The sequence below is a fragment of the Palaemon carinicauda genome, chromosome 13 (assembly GCF_036898095.1).
Source record: "Palaemon carinicauda isolate YSFRI2023 chromosome 13, ASM3689809v2, whole genome shotgun sequence".
Taxonomy (NCBI): Eukaryota; Metazoa; Arthropoda; class Malacostraca; order Decapoda; family Palaemonidae; genus Palaemon; species Palaemon carinicauda.
In genome coordinates this window covers 29255622-29273859 of record NC_090737.1, presented here as the reverse complement: position 1 = coordinate 29273859, position 18238 = coordinate 29255622, and the positions used below count along the sequence as shown (strand labels likewise).

Below are 18238 nucleotides of genomic sequence, written 5' to 3'. Positions count from 1 at the left end.
AGGCGCACAGGACATTAATCCACAACGCACCAGCATCGATAATGCAGCGACTATTTAATGTGCTGCCAGCTCATCTAAGAAACATATCAGGAGTGAGCGTAGATGCGTTTAAAAAGCAGCTCGATAAATACCTAAGATGCATCCCAGACCATCCAAGACTGGAAGATGCAAAATACACTGGAAGATGTATTAGCAACTCTCTGGTGGATATACGAGGTGCCTCACACTGAGGGACCTGGGGGAACCCAAACAAAAAATAAGGCAATAAGGTAAGGCGGAAAACCGCTGCCAACATACTTCTGTAACCCTTGATTGTAGGAGCTGAAAGGGATCTTACTTTCCTTAGATGTAACAGGAAGTCAGCAATCTGGGTTACAGTGGTACTGGTTGAGGAAACTGCATTGGTCTTGTACCAGCTACGGAAGACTTCCCCTTGAGACTGATAGATTCTGAGAGTGGATGTTCTCCTTGCTCTGGCAATCGCTCTGGCTGCCTCCTTCGAAAAGCCCCTAACTCTTGAGAGTCTTTCGAAAGTCTGAAGGCAGTCAGACGAAGAGCGTGGAGGTTTGGGTGTACCTTCTTTACGTGAGGTTGACGTAGAAGGTTCACTCCTAGAGGAAGAGTCCTGGGAATGTCGACCAGCCATTGCAGTACCTCTATGAACCATTCTCTCGCGGGCCAGAGCGGAGACAACCAACGTCAGCCGTGTCCCTTTGCGAGAGGAGAACTTCTGAAGTACCCTGTTGACAATCTTGAACGGCGGGAATGCATACAGGTCGAGATGGGACCAATCCAGCAGAAAAGCATCCACGTGAACTGCTGCTGGGTCTGGAATCGGAGAACAATACAACAGGAGTCTCTAGGTTATCGAGGTAGCGAACAGATCTATGGTTGGCTGACCCCACAGGGCCCAAAGTCTGCTGCAAACATTCTTGTGAAGGGTCCACTCTGTGGGGATGACCTGACCCTTCCGGCTGAGGCGATCTGCCATGACATTCATACCGCCCTGAATGAACCTCGTTACCAGCGTGAGCTTTCGATCTTTTGACCAGATGAGGAGGTCCCTTGCGATCTAGAACAACTTCCACGAAAGAGTCCCTCCCTGCTTGAAGATGTAAGCCAGGGCTGTGGTGTTGTCAGAGTCCACCTCCACCACCTTGTTAAGCTGGAGGGACTTGAAGTTTATCAAGGCCAGAAGAACCGCCAACAACTCCTTGCAATTGATGTGAAGTGTCCTTTGCTCCTGATTCCATGTTCCCGAGCATTCCTGTCCGTCCAAAGTCGCACCCCAGCCCGTGTCTGATGCGTCCGAGAGGAGACGGCGGTCGGGTTTCTGAACAGCCAAAGGTAGACTTCCTTGAGAAGAAAGCTGTTCTTACACCACGCGAGAGAAGACCTCCTCTCTTCGGAAACAGGAACTGAGACCGTCTCTAGCGTCATGTCCTTTATCCAGTGAGCAGCTAGATGATACTGAAGGGGGGGGAGGTGGAGTCTCCCTAACACGATGAACAGGGCCAGCGATGAAAGTGTCCCTGTTAGACTCATCCACTACCTGACTGAGCATCGGTTCCTTCTCAGCATGCTCTGGATGCATTCTAGGGCTTGGAAGATCCTTGGGGCCGACGGAAAAGCCCGAAAAGCTCGACTCTGAAGATCCATACCCAGGTAGACAATGGTCTGGGATGGGACGAGCTGAGACTCCTCAAAATTGACCAGGAGGCCCAGTTCCTTGGTCAGATCCATAGTCCATCTGAGAATCTCCAGACAGCGACGACTTGTGGGAGCTCTTAAAAGCCAGTCGTCTGACGGAGCCGGACACAAGATCATGGTACTGCTGCACAGTCTGTGAACTGTCAACCATGGGGAAGCGAGGAAGTACAGTGACAACCCGAAGCTGTCTAGACTGTCTGGGTCGTACAGGCAACTCCTTATCGGGTTGCTGAGGTTGCCGCACTGCGTCACAACAAGTCACTTCTGCTGGTTGTTGAACGTCTTCCCAGTGACACACTGACTCCGTAAACAAAAAATCCTCTAACAAGGACTAAGCTTGGACTGCATGTCTTGCAACACAGCTCAAGGTCTATGGGAGCAGGTGTGGTAACAGACGGGGTTAGCGACTGAAGTGGAACCATTACCTTCCCTGGAAGCATGTTATGCTTAAATAAAAGTCCATAGGAGGCTACGCAGCTAAAGGCTCCTCTCCAAATGACAGAGTCCTCAAGGGAATATCAGAAGGAGGGAGAAAAGCACTTTCTCATCTACAGGGACCATATCCGAGAAAAGCTAAGTTCTCTCAGTGAGGGTTTCACTGGTGCAAAAGCAGCAGACTAGAAGGCAACGTTATGAAACTGCTTGACAGTCTAGTGAGTTGGCAACAACCAAAGATGTGTGACTGAGAAGCATGCGGTAAGGTATGCAGAGCATGCTGTATGCAGAGCATGCTGTATGCAGAGCATGCTGTATGTAGAGCATGCTGTAAGGTAAGCAGAGCATGTTGCATGGCGTGTAACATTTCTCAGAAATTCCATGACCAGTGCTAGATTGAGTAATATCGCATTACTGTCCATTGAAAGTGCACGTGCCGAAGGAATTGATTTAGACTGTTTTGTTGATGAATTTGATAGCCGGCATGATAATCGTAGAATTAAGCTGCACTAAATATACGTACTATAATCTACTTCACCTCAGGAAAGGGAAACTCGCCCTGTTGGCAACACTGCATTACTTCATGCATGCTTGCATGGGGTTTTAATATCAACATAATATTTACATTACATTCATAACTCATGATTCATTTTGTTTTGAAGATATTTTTGCCATATTTTGCGATTTTGTTAAAAATATATTGCAAGGAATACATATATATATTTTTTTTTTTTATTTAAGTAATACGAATAACCTCCATTATCATAATGTTTGTGTAGGCATACATGTATATGATTACAAATGCAAGTTATGAAAGAAATGAGGTGTTATTATTGTCATTTGTTATTTCAAAGTTGAATGGGAAGAGGCTCAAGTTGAGGAGAAAGTGGCAGATGCATGCGTTGAGGTGGCTGACTCATAGCCTGAGGTTCCTGCCTCAAGAGTTGCGCTTGCCTCAAGGGTTGAGGTGGCTGCGCAGAGAGAGGCTCTTGACTCACGAGTTGAGGTTCTTGAGGTGTGAGCTGCGAGAGTTGAGGTAGCGGCTGCGCAGAACGCAGTTCCTGTCTCACGAGTTGAGGTTCCTGAGGAGCTAGCCTCAAGAGTTGAGGCTCTCGCCTTGAGGAAAGTTGAGGTAGCAGCTGCGAGAGCTGAGGTGGCTGCCTCAAGGATGGTAGAGGTTGTCGTACCTCAAAAGGTTGTTGCCTCGAAGATGGTCTAACTGCAAGAAAATCTTGTCTCAAGGCATAAGACTCCTGCTCCCATTGTTGAGGTTGCCTTAAGGAAGGTTGAGATTGCTGCACAACGCTGGTAACTGGCAACTCCGAACGCGGTAAGGTAGCTTGAGGAACCTCAACTTCGTACGCCTGGCAGACTGGACTGCGGTGAGGCGGAGCGCTCGCAGGAGGAGGTGTAACCTTCTCAGCCTGAAACTCACGCATTAAGACCGCAAGCTGCGACTGCATGGACTGCAGCAAAGTCATCTTGGGATCAACAGACGATAAGGTCTGTTGAGGCAAAGCCTTAACAGAAGATGAGGTCTGTTGAGGCATCGCCTTACCTCTCTTAGGAGGTGTGCAGTCACCTGATGACTGCGGAGAGTCAGAGCTAACCCAATGACTGCATCCGGGTTGTTGAACTCTAGAGGTCTGGACTTTACGTTTAAGAGGTCTTGAGACCTGAGTCCAGCGTTTTCTCCCCGAAATTTCTTCTGCAGACGAGCAAAATAAGGGCTCAATCGTCTGCGGGTGGGAGTGACGGTCTCTGTAAGACACGCCCGCAACCACCGAGGATACTTCTGTGCGCCGATCAAGGCCTGCCGAACCCTTTTGCCCTTCGACATTGCTTCTCCCCTGGGCTTGGGAGCTTGCAAGAGGTCCCGGACTGGGAGGACGACTGGCACGCACAGAAGTACCCTCACGCACAACACTGACACACTTTGCGCTAATCACTTATCACTTTTGATTTTCTGTTTGCACTTATTTCACTGAACTCGAAACTTTAAGTGGTTTGTACCTGAAACACGCAATTCTATCCTTCCTTAAAAGTTAGTAATTGCGAAAACAGAATTACAATGTAACAGAAAAATCTAAAGAAAGATAAATAATTCAGTGGCTGGAAAGAGACTAAACACTAGATCAAATAAACTACGTTTAAAATCTCTCACCGCATAAAGCTTGAGAACAAGAATAAAACTCTAGAAACGTTTACCTTCTTCCCCTAAAGAGACTAGGGAGAAGAGCAAAAACGATAACAACGTTACTCGCTTGAACGAAACGTTTATCCAGCTCTCTCTCCCTCCGTCTCTATCTCTCTCTCTCTCTCTCTCTTGACTTAGAACCTGAGAGAAGAGCCCAATCATATATATCGTTAAAACATATTATTGTTAAAGGAAAAAAACTGAAATATTTCCCAAATAAAAAGTTCCTTTATTAGAATTAAAACCATTAAGCTAAGAAAGAATGAACAAAACGCTAGAAACAGTTACTCTTACTGCAACGTGACACCGTGAAAATTCTCTCTCTATCGTAACGATAGAGCGCAAGTTGAACGTTCTGAACGTCAACAACTGCAGAGACAAAACAAAACGTTAGTTCAACTTTGAAAACAGAACGAGACTATCAAAGAAATTCTTTCAAAAACATTAAAATAGCATAATATGTTAACAGGTAAAACCGAAATGACGGGCTCAATGTTAATTAACTTCGGTACCAAGAAAAGACCGCCTACTATTAGGAAAGGTCGAATATAAACAAATATAAAAATTAATTTTAATAAGTTTATAATAAAAGGAAGTTAATCGAAGAGGCCTATAAAAGGCGGAGAGATATAAAATAAATCTATAACTTTTGTTAAGCAAAATTAAGAAAGAGAGTCTATACTCTCTTAGACACCAACACTTCCGTCTAAGGGAAGGGTCGGCCATTTAAAAGTGAAAGAGAGTTCATACTCTCTTCGTCACCATAATTAATCAAATTAATTCCAAAAGCTAGCTAAGCTAATGATAAAACTTCCTGAATAGCGAAAGCTAAACTCTAGAGCAAATACATCACCAAATCGTGAGCAAAAAACTCCAGAATCAACAGCGTATCCATGTAGGTCTAGCCGGAGGCACGACAGAGGAAAAATTGAGGTGGTGTCAACAAGAAGTACTGCAGTACCTGGCCACAGGTGGCGCTTGTGAGTACACCCCCTTCTTGTATAGCGATCGCTGGCGTATCCCTTCCGTAGAATTCTGTCGGGCAACGGAGTTGACAGCTACATGATTATCGGGTAAGATTAATATTGAAAACAGTCGTATAATGCAAGCTCATTAATACCAGCAAAAAAACAGAAAACATATTTTAAGATAAAAAAATCAGTGGCTGGGAAAGAGACTAAACACTAGTTCATATAACTACGTTTTCAATCTCTTACCGCACATAGCCTGGGGACGAGAATAAAAAACTAAAAACGTTTTATCCTTCCTCCCCTACAGCGACTAGGGACGAGAGCAACTCGAGAACAACATTACCCGCTTGAACGGAACGTTTTCTCTCCTCTCTCTCCCTCCGTCTCTATCTCTCTCTCTCTTTCTCTCTTGATTTCGCACCTAAGAGAAGAGCCCAATTATATATCGTCAAAAAAACATGTTATTTGACTAAAGGAAAAAACTGAAAGGTTTTCCAAATAAAAAGTTCCTTTAATTTAGAATTTAAAACATTTAAGCTAAGAAAGAATGAACAAAACGTCAGAATCGATTTACTCTTACTGCAAAGTGAAACCGTGATACACTCTCTCTCTATCGTAACGATAGAGCGCATGTTGAACGTCCTGAATGTCAACAACTGCGTAGTCTAAAAAACTAAACGTTAGTTCATCTTTGAAAACAGTACGAAGACTATCAAAGAAATTCTTTCATAAAACATTAAATTTAAAAAGTTTTAAATTCTTTAAAGGCTAAATACGATATAACGGGCTCAACGTTGATTAACTTCGGTTCCAAGTAAGGACCGCCTACTATCAGGAAAGGTCGCATATAAACAAAACATAAAAATTTATTTTTATATGTTTATAATAAATGGAAAGTTAATCGAAGAGGCCTAATAAAGGCGGAGAGATATAAAATATATAGATCTATAACGTGTTAAGTAAAATTACTAAGAACCTAAACACACTTCCGTCTAAGGGAAGGGTCGGCCATTTAAAAGTGAAAGAGAGTCCATACTCTCCTTGTCACCATAATTAAATCTATCCAAAACGAGTTCAAGTTTTGAGATGAAGATAAAACACCTGCATAGCGAAAGCTCAAAACTAGAAATGTGTACTTCACCAAAATATGTGAAAACCAATCCAGTAAGCAATAGCGAATTTAGTAGGTCTTGCCGGTGGCACGACAGAGAGAAAATTGGTTCTGTGTTTACATTGAATACTGAGTACCTGCTCGACAGATGGCGCTGTTGATGTACACCCCCTACCTGCATAGCGATCGCTGGCGTATTTTGAACGTAGAGTTTTTCTGTCGGGCAGCAGAGCTGCAGCTTATATAATCACCGGCTAAGTTTAATATTGAAAAAAACAGAATTTTAATAATCAAATTTCTTATTTCTATGAACCTCCCTGATGTTCATTACTTCTTTCCCGAAAGCTCGGTTTAGTGAATCTACTCATAAACTTAAAAAATTACCCCAATTTTCTTCCCTTCGATACTGTAGGGAAATGAGTATTTTAGTGGTAAGTAGTACCTGATGTGTCATTCTCTTTTGTCACCTTGGTTTCTATCTTAGGATCTATCACCAGTTTAGTCATAAACTAATCCATGCAGTGTCTACCATCACTAGCATATTTTTTTTCATCTCATTATTAACAAAATATTAATCAATCTCACTAAAATGTTGCCGAAAAATTCAAACAGTCTTGGATATGATGCAGCCAAAGACAAAAGTGAAGTCTTTGTCTAGCAGGTGGACAAAGATATTCACCCTCACTCACCACTTATTGTTAATTACAGGTACCTCGGTAGCAATTTCAACAGCCGTTCCAGTTCGGCTGAAGATATTCCCTATTCTAAAGGACAAAAGGTTTCCACAGGTGTACTGTATATGGGTTAAAACAATTCAAGTTGCACAAAAGTCACCTAATACTATACCTTGTCTAACCATATATAAAAAATATGGTGCGGTGGACCTAGAGAAAGACCAACAAGGAAAAGTCTCCCTGTCCTTTTCCAGTCATATCCTGCTGTTAAATTCACACCTCGGGCATGTTCAATGTACTGCTGGATTCCATCTCCGACTGCTAATAAACCTCCAGAACTCACAGTGTTTGTAACCCATAAGTATTTTCCAAATACTTTTGACCACGCACGTCGAATAGAACCATACATTATTAGCTAAGTATTATTTTCACCTGGAAGATTAAATAAAGGCCATGAATTACACACAAACAATATTTCATTTAAAAAACATACATTGTTACATTATCATTATTAAAAGGAGGACATTAACCAGTCAAATGATTCAGGTTAGTCTCAAAGACAAATTTCATATTACTTATAAAACTAAGTTTTCTTCTTCATTTGAAAAATGCTACAAACATGCTACAGTACTCTGTATAAACACTGTGAGATTGGTGATTAAGAATTTGGCATTTCTTTATCATCTCAAATCCTTACATCATTGTATTACATCCCCTACTGATAAAATATGTATATCAGCAAAAACACAACTACTGTACAGGTATAATGCATTTAATTTATAGATACTATCACAATCATAAATATGGACTCTAAATTCAAAATAGCTTGTGATTATTGTTTAGTCATCCGTCAAAGTGTGGATTTTAGTTACGGTAATTGCATATGGAGACCTGCAAAATAATCTAATTAATTTTTCAACATTAATCTTACCCGATAATCATGTAGCTGTCAACTCCGTTGCCCGACAGAATTCTACGGAAGGGATACGCCAGCGATCGCTATACAAGAGGGGGGTGTACTCACAAGCGCCACCTGTGGCCAGGTACTGCAGTACTGCTTGTTGACACCACCTCAATTTTTCCTCTGTCGTGCCTCCGGCTAGACCTACATGGATACGCTGTTGATTCTGGAGTTTTTGCTCACGATTTGGTGATGTATTTGCTCTAGATTTTAGCTTTCGCTATTCAGGAAGTTTTATTATTAGCTTAGCTAGCTTTTGGAATTAATTTGATTAATTATGGTGACGAAGAGAGTATGAACTCTCTTTCACCTTTAAATGGCCGACCCTTCCCTTAGACGGAAGTGTTGGTGTCTAAGAGAGTATAGACTCTCTTTCTTAATTTTGCTTAACAAAAGTTATAGATTTATTTTATATCTCTCCGCCTTTTATAGGCCTCTTCGATTAACTTCCTTTTTTTATAAACTTATTAAAATTAATTTTTATATTTGTTTATATTCGACCTTTCCTAATAGTAGGCGGTCTTTTCTTGGTACCGAAGTTAATTAACATTGAGCCCGTCATTTCGGTTTTACCTGTTGACATATTATGCTATTTTAATGTTTTTGAAAGAATTTCTTTGATAGTCTCGTACTGTTTTCAAAGTGGAACTAACGTTTTGTTTTGTCTCTGCAGTTGTTGACGTTCAGAACGTTCAACTTGCGCTCTATCGTTACGATAGAGAGAGAATTTTCACGGTGTCACGTTGCAGTAAGAGTAAACCGTTTCTAGCGTTTTGTTCATTCTTTCTTAGCTTAATGGTTTTAATTCTAATAAAGGAACTTTTTATTTGGGAAATCTTTCAGTTTTTTTCCTTTAACAATAATATGTTTTAACGATATATATGATTGGGCTCTTCTCTCAGGTTCTAAGTCAAGAGAGAGAGAGAGAGAGAGATAGAGACGGAGGGAGAGAGAGGAGGATAAACGTTTCGTTCAAGCGAGTAACGTTGTTATCGTTTTTGCTCTTCTCCCTAGTCTCTTTAGGGGAAGAAGGTAAACGTTTCTAGAGTTTTATTCTTGTTCTCAAGCTTTATGCGGTGAGAGATTTTAAACGTAGTTTATTTGATCTAGTGTTTAGTCTCTTTCCAGCCACTGAATTATTTATCTTTCATTAGATTTTTCTGTTACATTGTAATTCTGTTTTCGCAATTATTAACTTTTAAGGAAGGATAGAATTGCGTGTTTCAGGTACAAACCACTTAAAGTTTCGAGTTCAGTGAAATAAGTGCAAACAGAAAATCAAAAGTGATAAGTGATAAGCGCAAAGTGTTACAGTGTTGCGTTCGAGGGTTCGTCTGTTCGTGCCAGTTGTTCGCCTAGTCTGGGACCTCTTACAAGCTCCCAAGCCCAGGGGAGAAGTAATGTCGAAGGACTTATGGGTTCAGCAGGCCTTGATCGACGAACAGACGTTTTTCCCTCCGTGGTTTCGGGTGTATCTACACACGTTGCCGACGTGATCACCCCACCCACACAAAGACGAGAGAGCCCTTTCTTTCCTCGTCTGCGGTAGAGGTTTCTCGCAGAAACCATGGACCAATCTTGCAGCTTTTAAGTGCAAGTCGGTCCCTTCCGCACAAGTCCAACTCCTAGGTGTAGCCATTAGCACTGGGTCAGTTCGGACTTGCTGCAGTACGACAACTGCACACCTCCCAGAGAGGCAAGGTGGTATCGCAACAGGCAGTAGCTCCGTCTGTTGCCGCACCAGCTGTTTTAGACCCTCAGTCTCAACGGACAGTAGCTTCGTTTGTTGTTGTCTTTCTTAAACTCTAGTGGTCTTTGCTGCAGTCAATGCAGTCTCAGCTTGCGGTGTTGATGCAGGAGTTTCAGGCAGAGGAGGTTAATACACCTCCTCCTGCGAACGCTCCTCCTCCTCTGCGCAGTACAATCTGCCAGACGTATGAGGTTGAGGTTCCTCAGGCTACCTCCATGCGTGAGCTGCCGCGTTGGGAGTTGCCAGTTACCAGCGTTGTGCAGCAACCTCCACCTTCCTTAAGGCAACCTCAACAATGGGAACAGGAGTCTTATGCCTTACTTCCTCCTCTTCCTTTGAGGCAAGAGTTTCTTGCAGTTAGACCATCTTCGAGGCAACAACCTCTTGAGGTACGACAACCTCTACCATCCTTGAGGCAGCCACCTCAGCTCTCGCAGCTGCTACCTCAACTTTCCTCAAGGCGAGAGCCTCAACTCTTGAGGCTAGCACCTCAAGAACCTCAACTCGTGAGACAGGAACTGCGTTCTGCGCAGCCGCTACCCCAACTCTCGCAGCTCACACCTCAAGAACCTCAACTCGTGAGACAGGAACCTGCTACTGCGCATCCACCTCAACCCTTGAGGCAAGCGCAACTCTTGAGGCAGGAACCTCATGCTATGGGTCAGCCACCTCAACGCATGCATCTGCCACTTTCTCCTCAGCTTGAGCCTCTTCCCATTCAACTTTGAAATAACAAATGACAATAATAACACCTCATTACTTTCATAACTTGCATTTGTAAAACATATACATGTATGCCTACACAAACATTATGATAATGGAGGTTATTCGTATTACTTAAAAAAAAAAAAAAAAAAAAAAAAAAAAAAAAAAAAAAAAAATATATATATGTATTCCTTGCAATATATTTTTAACAAAATCGCAAAAATATGGCAAAAATATCTTCAAAACAAAAATGAATCATGAGTTATGAATATAATGTAAATATTATGTTGATATTAAAACCCCATGCAAGCATGCATGAAGTAATGCAGTGTTGCCAACAGGGCGAGTTTCCCTTTCCTGAGGTGAAGTAGATTATAGTACGTATATTTAGTGCAGCTTAATTCTACGATTATCATGCCGGCTATCAAATTCATCAACAAAACAGTCTAAATCAATTCCCTCGGCACGTGCACTTTCAATGGACAGTAATGCGATATTACTCAATCTAGCACTGGTCATGGAATTTCTGAGAAATGTTACCCGCCATGCAACATGCTCTGCTTACCTTACAGCATGCTCTACATACAGCATGCTCTGCATACAGCATGCTCTGCATACAGCATGCTCTGCATACAGTACCTTACCGCATGCTTCTCAGTCACACATCTTTGGTTGTTGCCAACTCACTAGACTGTCAAGCAGTTTCATAACGTTACCTTCTAGTCTGCTGCTTTTGCACCAGTGAAACCCTCACTGAGAGAACTTAGCTTTTCTCGGATATGGTCCCTGTAGATGAGAAAGTGCTTTTCTCCCTCCTTCTGATATTCCCTTGAGGACTCTGTCATTTGGAGAGGAGCCTTTAGCTGCGTAGCCTCCTATGGACTTTTATTTAAGCATAACATGCTTCCAGGGAAGGTAATGGTTCCACTTCAGTCGCTAACCCCGTCTGTTACCACACCTGCTCCCATAGACCTTGAGCTGTGTTGCAAGACATGCAGTCCAAGCTTAGTCCTTGTTAGAGGATTTTTTGTTTACGGAGTCAGTGTGTCACTGGGAAGACGTTCAACAACCAGCAGAAGTGACTTGTTGTGACGCAGTGCGGCAACCTCAGCAACCCGATAAGGAGTTGTCTGTACGACCCAGACAGTCTAGACAGCTTCGGGTTGTCACTGTACTTCCTCGCTTCCCCATGGTTGACAGTTCACAGACTGTGCAGCAGTACCATGATCTTGTGTCCGGCTCCGTCAGACGACTGGCTTTTAAGAGCTCCCACAAGTCGTCGCTGTCTGGAGATTCTCAGATGGACTATGGATCTGACCAAGGAACTGGGCCTCCTGGTCAATTTTGAGGAGTCCCAGCTCGTCCCATCCCAGACCATTGTCTACCTGGGTATGGATCTTCAGAGTCGAGCTTTTCGGGCTTTTCCGTCGGCCCCAAGGATCTTCCAAGCCCTAGAATGCATCCAGAGCATGCTGAGAAGGAACCGATGCTCAGTCAGGTAGTGGATGAGTCTAACAGGGACACTTTCATCGCTGGCCCTGTTCATCGTGTTAGGGAGACTCCACCTCCGCCCCCTTCAGTATCATCTAGCTGCTCACTGGATAAAGGACATGACGCTAGAGACGGTCTCAGTTCCTGTTTCCGAAGAGAGGAGGTCTACTCTCGCGTGGTGTAAGAACAGCTTTCTTCTCAAGGAAGTCTACCTTTGGCTGTTCAGAAACCCGACCGCCGTCTCCTCTCGGACGCATCAGACACGGGCTGGGGTGCGACTTTGGACGGACAGGAATGCTCGGGAACATGGAATCAGGAGCAAAGGACACTTCACATCAATTGCAAGGAGTTGTTGGCGGTTCTTCTGGCCTTGATAAACTTCAAGTCCCTCCAGCTTAACAAGGTGGTGGAGGTGGACTCTGACAACACCACAGCCCTGGCTTACATCTCCAAGCAGGGAGGGACTCTTTCGTGGAAGTTGTTCTAGATCGCAAGGGTCCTCCTCATCTGGTCAAAAGATCAAAAGCTCACGCTGGTAACGAGGTTCATTCAGGGCGGTATGAATGTCATGGCAGATCGCCTCAGCCGGAAGGGTCAGGTCATCCCCACAGAGTGGACCCTTTACAAGAATGTTTGCAGCAGACTTTGGGCCCTGTGGGGTCAGCCAACCATAGATCTGTTCGCTACCTCGATAACCTAGAGACTCCTGTTGTATTGTTCTCCGATTCCAGACCCAGCAGCAGTTCACGTGGATGCTTTTCTGCTGGACTGGTCCCATCTCGACCTGTATGCATTCCCGCCGTTCAAGATTGTCAACAGGGTACTTCAGAAGTTCTCCTCTCGCAAAGGGACACGGCTGACGTTGGTTGGCTCCGCTCTGGCCCGCGAGAGAATGGTTCATAGAGGTACTGCAATGGCTGGTCGACATTCCCAGGACTCTTCCTCTAGGAGTGAACCTTCTACGTCAACCTCACGTAAAGAAGGTACACCCAAACCTCCACGCTCTTCGTCTGACTGCCTTCAAACTTTCGAAAGACTCTCAAGAGCTAGGGGCTTTTCGAAGGAGGCAGCCAGAGCGATTGCCAGAGCAAGGAGAACATCCACTCTCAGAGTCTATCAGTCTCAAGGGGAAGTCTTCCGAAGCTGGTACAAGACCGATGCAGTTTCCTCAACCAGTACCACTGTAACCCAGATTGCTGACTTCCTGTTACATCTAAGGAAAGTAAGATCCCTTTCAGCTCCTACGATCAAGGGTTACAGAAGTATGTTGGCAGCGGTTTTCCGCCACAGAGGCTTGGATCTTTCCACCAACAAAGATCTACAGGACCTCCCTAGGTCTTTTGAGACCTCAAAGGAACGTCGGTTGTCCACTCCAGGCTGGAATCTAGACGTGGTCCTAAGGTTCCTTATGTCATCAAGATTTGAACCTCTCCAATCAGCCTCTTTTTAGGACCTCACATTAAAAACTCTTTCCCTCGTGTGCTTGACAACAGCTAAAAGAGTAAGTGAGATCCACGCCTTCAGCAGGATCATAGTTTTCACATCTGAAACGGCTACATGTTCCTTGCAGCTCGGTTTTTGCTAAACGAGCTTCCTTCACGTCCTTGGCCTAAGTCGTTCGAGATCCCAAGCCTGTCCAACTTGGTGGGGAATGAACTGGAGAGAGTACTTTGCCCAGTTAGAGCTCTTAGGTACTATCTAAAAAGGTCTTAACCTTTACGAGGACAATCAGAAGCCTTATGGTGTGCTATCAAGAAGCCTTCTTTTCCAAGGTCTAAGAACTCAGTTTCTTACTATTCAGGCTTCTGATTAGGGAAGCACATTCTCATCTGAAGGAAGAAGACCTTGCTTTGCTGAAGGTAAGGACACATGAAGTGAGAGCTGTGGCTACTTCAGTGGCCTTCAAACAGAACCGTTCTCTGCAGAGTGTTATGGATGCAACCTATTGGAGAAGCAAGTCAGTGTTCGCATCATTCTACCTCAAAGATGTCCAGTCTCTTTACGAGTACTGCTACACCCTGGGACCATTCGTAGCAACGAATGCAGTAGTAGGCGGGGGCTCAGCCACTACATTCCCATAATCCCATAACCTTTTAACCTTTCTCTTGAATACTTTTTATGGGTTGTACGGTCGGCTAAGAAGCCTTCCACATCCTTGTTGATTTGGCGGGTGGTCAATTCTTTCTTGAGAAGCGCCGAGGTTAAAGGTTGTGATGAGGTCCTTTAGTATGGGTTGCAGCCCTTGATACTTCAGCACCTTAGAGTTGTTCAGCCTCCTAAGAGGAACGCTGCGCTCAGTAAGGAAGACGAACTTATTTAAGGCAGAGTAACGGCTCAAGTCGACTTCCTTACCAGGTACTTATAATTTCATTGTTATTTTGAATAACTGATATGTTATTTTCATTAGTAAAATAAATTTTTGAATATACTTACCCGATAATCATGTAGCTGTCAACTCTGTTGCCCGACAGAATTCTATGGAGGGATACGCCAGCTATCACAATACTAGAAGGGGGTGTTCTTACCAGCGCCACCTGTGGCCAGGTACTCAAGTACTTCTTGTTGACACCTCCTCAATTATTCCTCGGTCCCACTGGTTCTCTATGGGGAGGAAGGGAGGGTCAATTAAATCATGATTATCGGGTAAGTATATTCAAAAATTTATTTTACTAATGAAAATAACATTTTTCAATATTAAACTTACCCGATAATCATGTAGCTGATTCACACCCAGGGGGGTGGGTGAAAACCAGTGTACAAGATTAAAGGATAGCTAAGTATCCCATATTTCATATAACAGTTATCTCAAATAACAATGAAATAATAAGTACCTGGTAAGGAAGTCGAATTGAACCGTTACTCTGTCTCTTTTTTAAGTTCGTCTTCCTTACTGAGCGCAGCGTTCCTCTTGGAGGCTGAATCAACCCAAAGGTGCTAAAGTATACAGGGCTGCAACCCATACTAAAGGACCTCATCACAACCTTTAACCTCGGCGCTTCTCAAGAAAGAATTGACCACCCGCCAAATCAACAAGGATGTGGAAGGCTTCTTAGCCGACCGAACAACCCATAAAAAGTATTCAAGAGAAAGGTTAAAAAGTTATGGAATTATGGGAATGTAGTGGCTGAGCCCTCGCCTACTACTGCATTCGTTGCTACGAATGGACCCAGGGTGTAGCAGTACTCGTAAAGAGACTGGACATCTTTGAGATAGAATGATGCGAACACTGACTTGCTTCTCCAATAGGTTGCATCCATAACACTCTGCAGAGAACGGTTCTGTTTGAAGGCCACTGAAGTAGCCACAGCTCTCACTTCATGTGTCCTTACCTTCAGCAAAGCAAGGTCTTCTTCCTTCAGAGGAGAATTTGCTTCTCTAATCAGAAGCCTGATGTAGTAAGAAACTGAGTTCTTAGACATTGGTAGAGAAGGCTTCTTGATAGCACACCATAAGGCTTCTGATTGTCCTCGTAATGGTTTTGACCTTCTTAAATAGTACTTAAGAGCTCTAACAGGGCAAAGTACTCTCTCTAGTTCGTTCCCCACCATGTTGGACAGGCTTGGGATCTCGAACGACTTAGGGCAAGGACGGGAAGGAAGCTCGTTTTAGCCAAAAAAACCGAGCCGCAAGGAACATGTAGCCGTTTCAGATGTGAAACCTATGTTCCTGCTGAAGGCGTGGATCTCACTTACTCTTTTACCTGTTGCTAAGCACACGAGGAAAAGAGTTTCTAATGTGAGGTCCTTAAAAGAGGCTGATTGGAACGGTTCAAATCCTGATGACATTAGGAACCTTAGGACCACGTCTAGATTCCAGCCTGGAGTGGACAACCGACGTTCCTTTGAGGTCTCAAAAGACCTAAGGAGGTCCTGTAGATCTTTGTTGGAGGAAAGATCCAAGCCTCTGTGGCGGAAAACCGCTGCCAACATACTTCTGTAACCCTTGATCGTAGGAGCTGATAGGGATTTTACGTTCCTTAGATGTAACAGGAAGTCAGCAATCTGGGTTACAGTGGTACTGGTTGAGGAAAACTGCATTGGCCTTGCACCAGCTTCGGAAGACTTCCCATTAAGACTGATAGACTCTGAGAGTGGATGTCGTCCTTGCTCTGGCAATCGTTCTGGCTGCCTCCTTCGAAAAGCCTCTAGTTCTTGAGAGACTTTCGATAGTCTGAAGGCAGTCAGACGAAGAGCGTGGAGGTTTGGGTGTACCTTCTTTACGTGAGGTTGACGCAGAAGGTCCACTCTAGGAGGAAGAGTCCTGGGAAACGTCGACCAGCCATTGCAGTACCTCGGTGAACCCTTCTCTCGCGGGTCAGAGGGGAGCAACCAACGTCAACCGTGTCCCTTTGTGAGAGGCGAACTTCTGAAGTACCCTGTTGACAATCTTGAACGGCGGGAATGCATACAGGTTGAGATGGGACCAATCCAGCAGAAAGGCATCCACGCGAACTGCTGTTGGGTCTGGAATCGGAGAACAATACAAGAGGAGCTTCTTGGTCATCGAGGTAGCGAATAGAACTATGGTTGGCAGACCCCACAGGGCCCAAAGTCTGCTGCAAACATTCTTGTGAAGGGTCCACTCTGTGGGGAAGACCTGACCCTTACGGCTGAGGCGATCTGCCATGACATTCATATCGCCCTGAATGAGCCTCGTTACCAGCGTGAGCTTTCGATCTTTGACCAAATGAGGAGGTCCCTTGCGATCTTGAACAACTTCCTCGAATGAGTCCCTCTCTGCTTGGAGATGTAAGCCAAGGCTGTGGTGTAGTCGGAGTTCACCTCCACCACCTTGTAAGCTGGAGGGACTTGAAGTTTATCAAGGCCAGATGAACTGCCAACAACTCCTTGCAATAGATGTGAAGTGTCCTTTGCTCCTGATTCCATGTTCCCGAGCATTCCTGTCCGTCCAGTGTCGCACCCCAGCCCGTGTCCGATGCGTCCGAGAAGAGACGGTGGTCGGGGGTCTGAACAGCCAAAGGTAGACCTTCCTTGAGAAGAATGCTGTTCTTCCACCACGTTAGAGTAGACCTCATCTCTTCGGAAACAGGAACTGAGCCCGTCTCTAGCGTCATGTCCTTTATCCAGTGAGCAGCTAGATGATACTGAAGGGGGCGGAGGTGGAGTCTCCCTAACTCGATGAACAGGGCCAGCGATGAAAGTGTCCCTGTTAGACTCATCCCCTGCCTGACTAAGCATCGGTTCCTTCTCAGCATGCTCTGGATGCATTCTAGGGCTTGGAAGATCCTTGGGGCCGACGGACAAGTCCAAAAAGCTCGACTCTGAAGATCCATACCCAAGGAAACAATGGTCTGGGATGGAACGAGCTGAGACTCCTCAAAATTGACCAGGAGGCCCAGTTCCTTGGTCAGATCCATAGTCCATTTGAAAATCTCCAGACAGCGACGACTTGTGGGAGCTCTTAAAAGCCAGTCGTCTGACGGAGCCGGACACAAGATCATGATACTGCTGCACAGTCTGTAAACTGACAATCATGGGCAAGCGAGGAAGTACAGTGACAACCCGAATCTGTCTAGACTATCTGGGTCGTACAGACAACTCCTTAACGGGTTGCTGAGGTTGCCGCACTGCGTCACAACAAGTCCCTTCTGTTGGTTGTTGAACGTCTTCCCCGTGACACATTGACTCCGTAAACAAAAATCCTCTAACAAGGACTAAGCTTGGACTGCATGTCATGCAACACAGCTCAAGGTCTATGGGAGCAGGTGTGGTAACAGACGGGATTAGCGGCTGAAGTGGAACCATTACCTTCCCTGTAAGCATGTTATGCTTAAATAAAAGTCCATAAGAGGTTATGCAGCTAAAGGCTCCCTCCAAATGACAGAGTCCTCAAGGGAATATCAGAAGGAGGGAGAAAAGAACTTTCTCATCTACAGGGACCTTATCCTAGAAAAGCTAAGTTCTCTGAGTGAGGGTTCACTGGTGCAAAAGCAGCAGACTAGAAGGCAACGTTATGAAACTGCTTGACAGTCTAGTGAGTTGGCAACAACCCAAGATATGTTGAGAAGCATGCGGTAAGGTATGCAGAGCATGATGAATGCAGAGTATGCTGTATGCAGAGCATGCTGTATGTAGAGCATGTTGTATGCAGAGCATGCTGTATGTAGAGCATGTTGTATGCATAGCATGCTGAAAGCAGAGCATGCTGTATGCAGAGCATGTTGTATGCAGAGCATGCTGAATGCAGAGCATGCTGAATGCTGAGCATGTAGT

General features: G+C 44.5%; 1 protein-coding gene across 2 annotated transcripts in view; it reads right to left on the bottom strand.

The window, feature by feature from the left end:
• The window catches only part of LOC137652250 (mpv17-like protein 2), a 90488-nt gene that overhangs the window by 51674 nt on the left and 20576 nt on the right, over window positions 1–18238 (bottom strand). For both annotated transcript variants that reach the window (XM_068385493.1, XM_068385494.1), the window contains exon 2: window positions 7271–7530. In XM_068385493.1, coding sequence (XP_068241594.1) covers window positions 7271–7507 — 237 coding nt within the window. In that variant the 5' untranslated portion in view covers window positions 7508–7530. The remainder of the gene's footprint in view (window positions 1–7270; window positions 7531–18238) is intronic.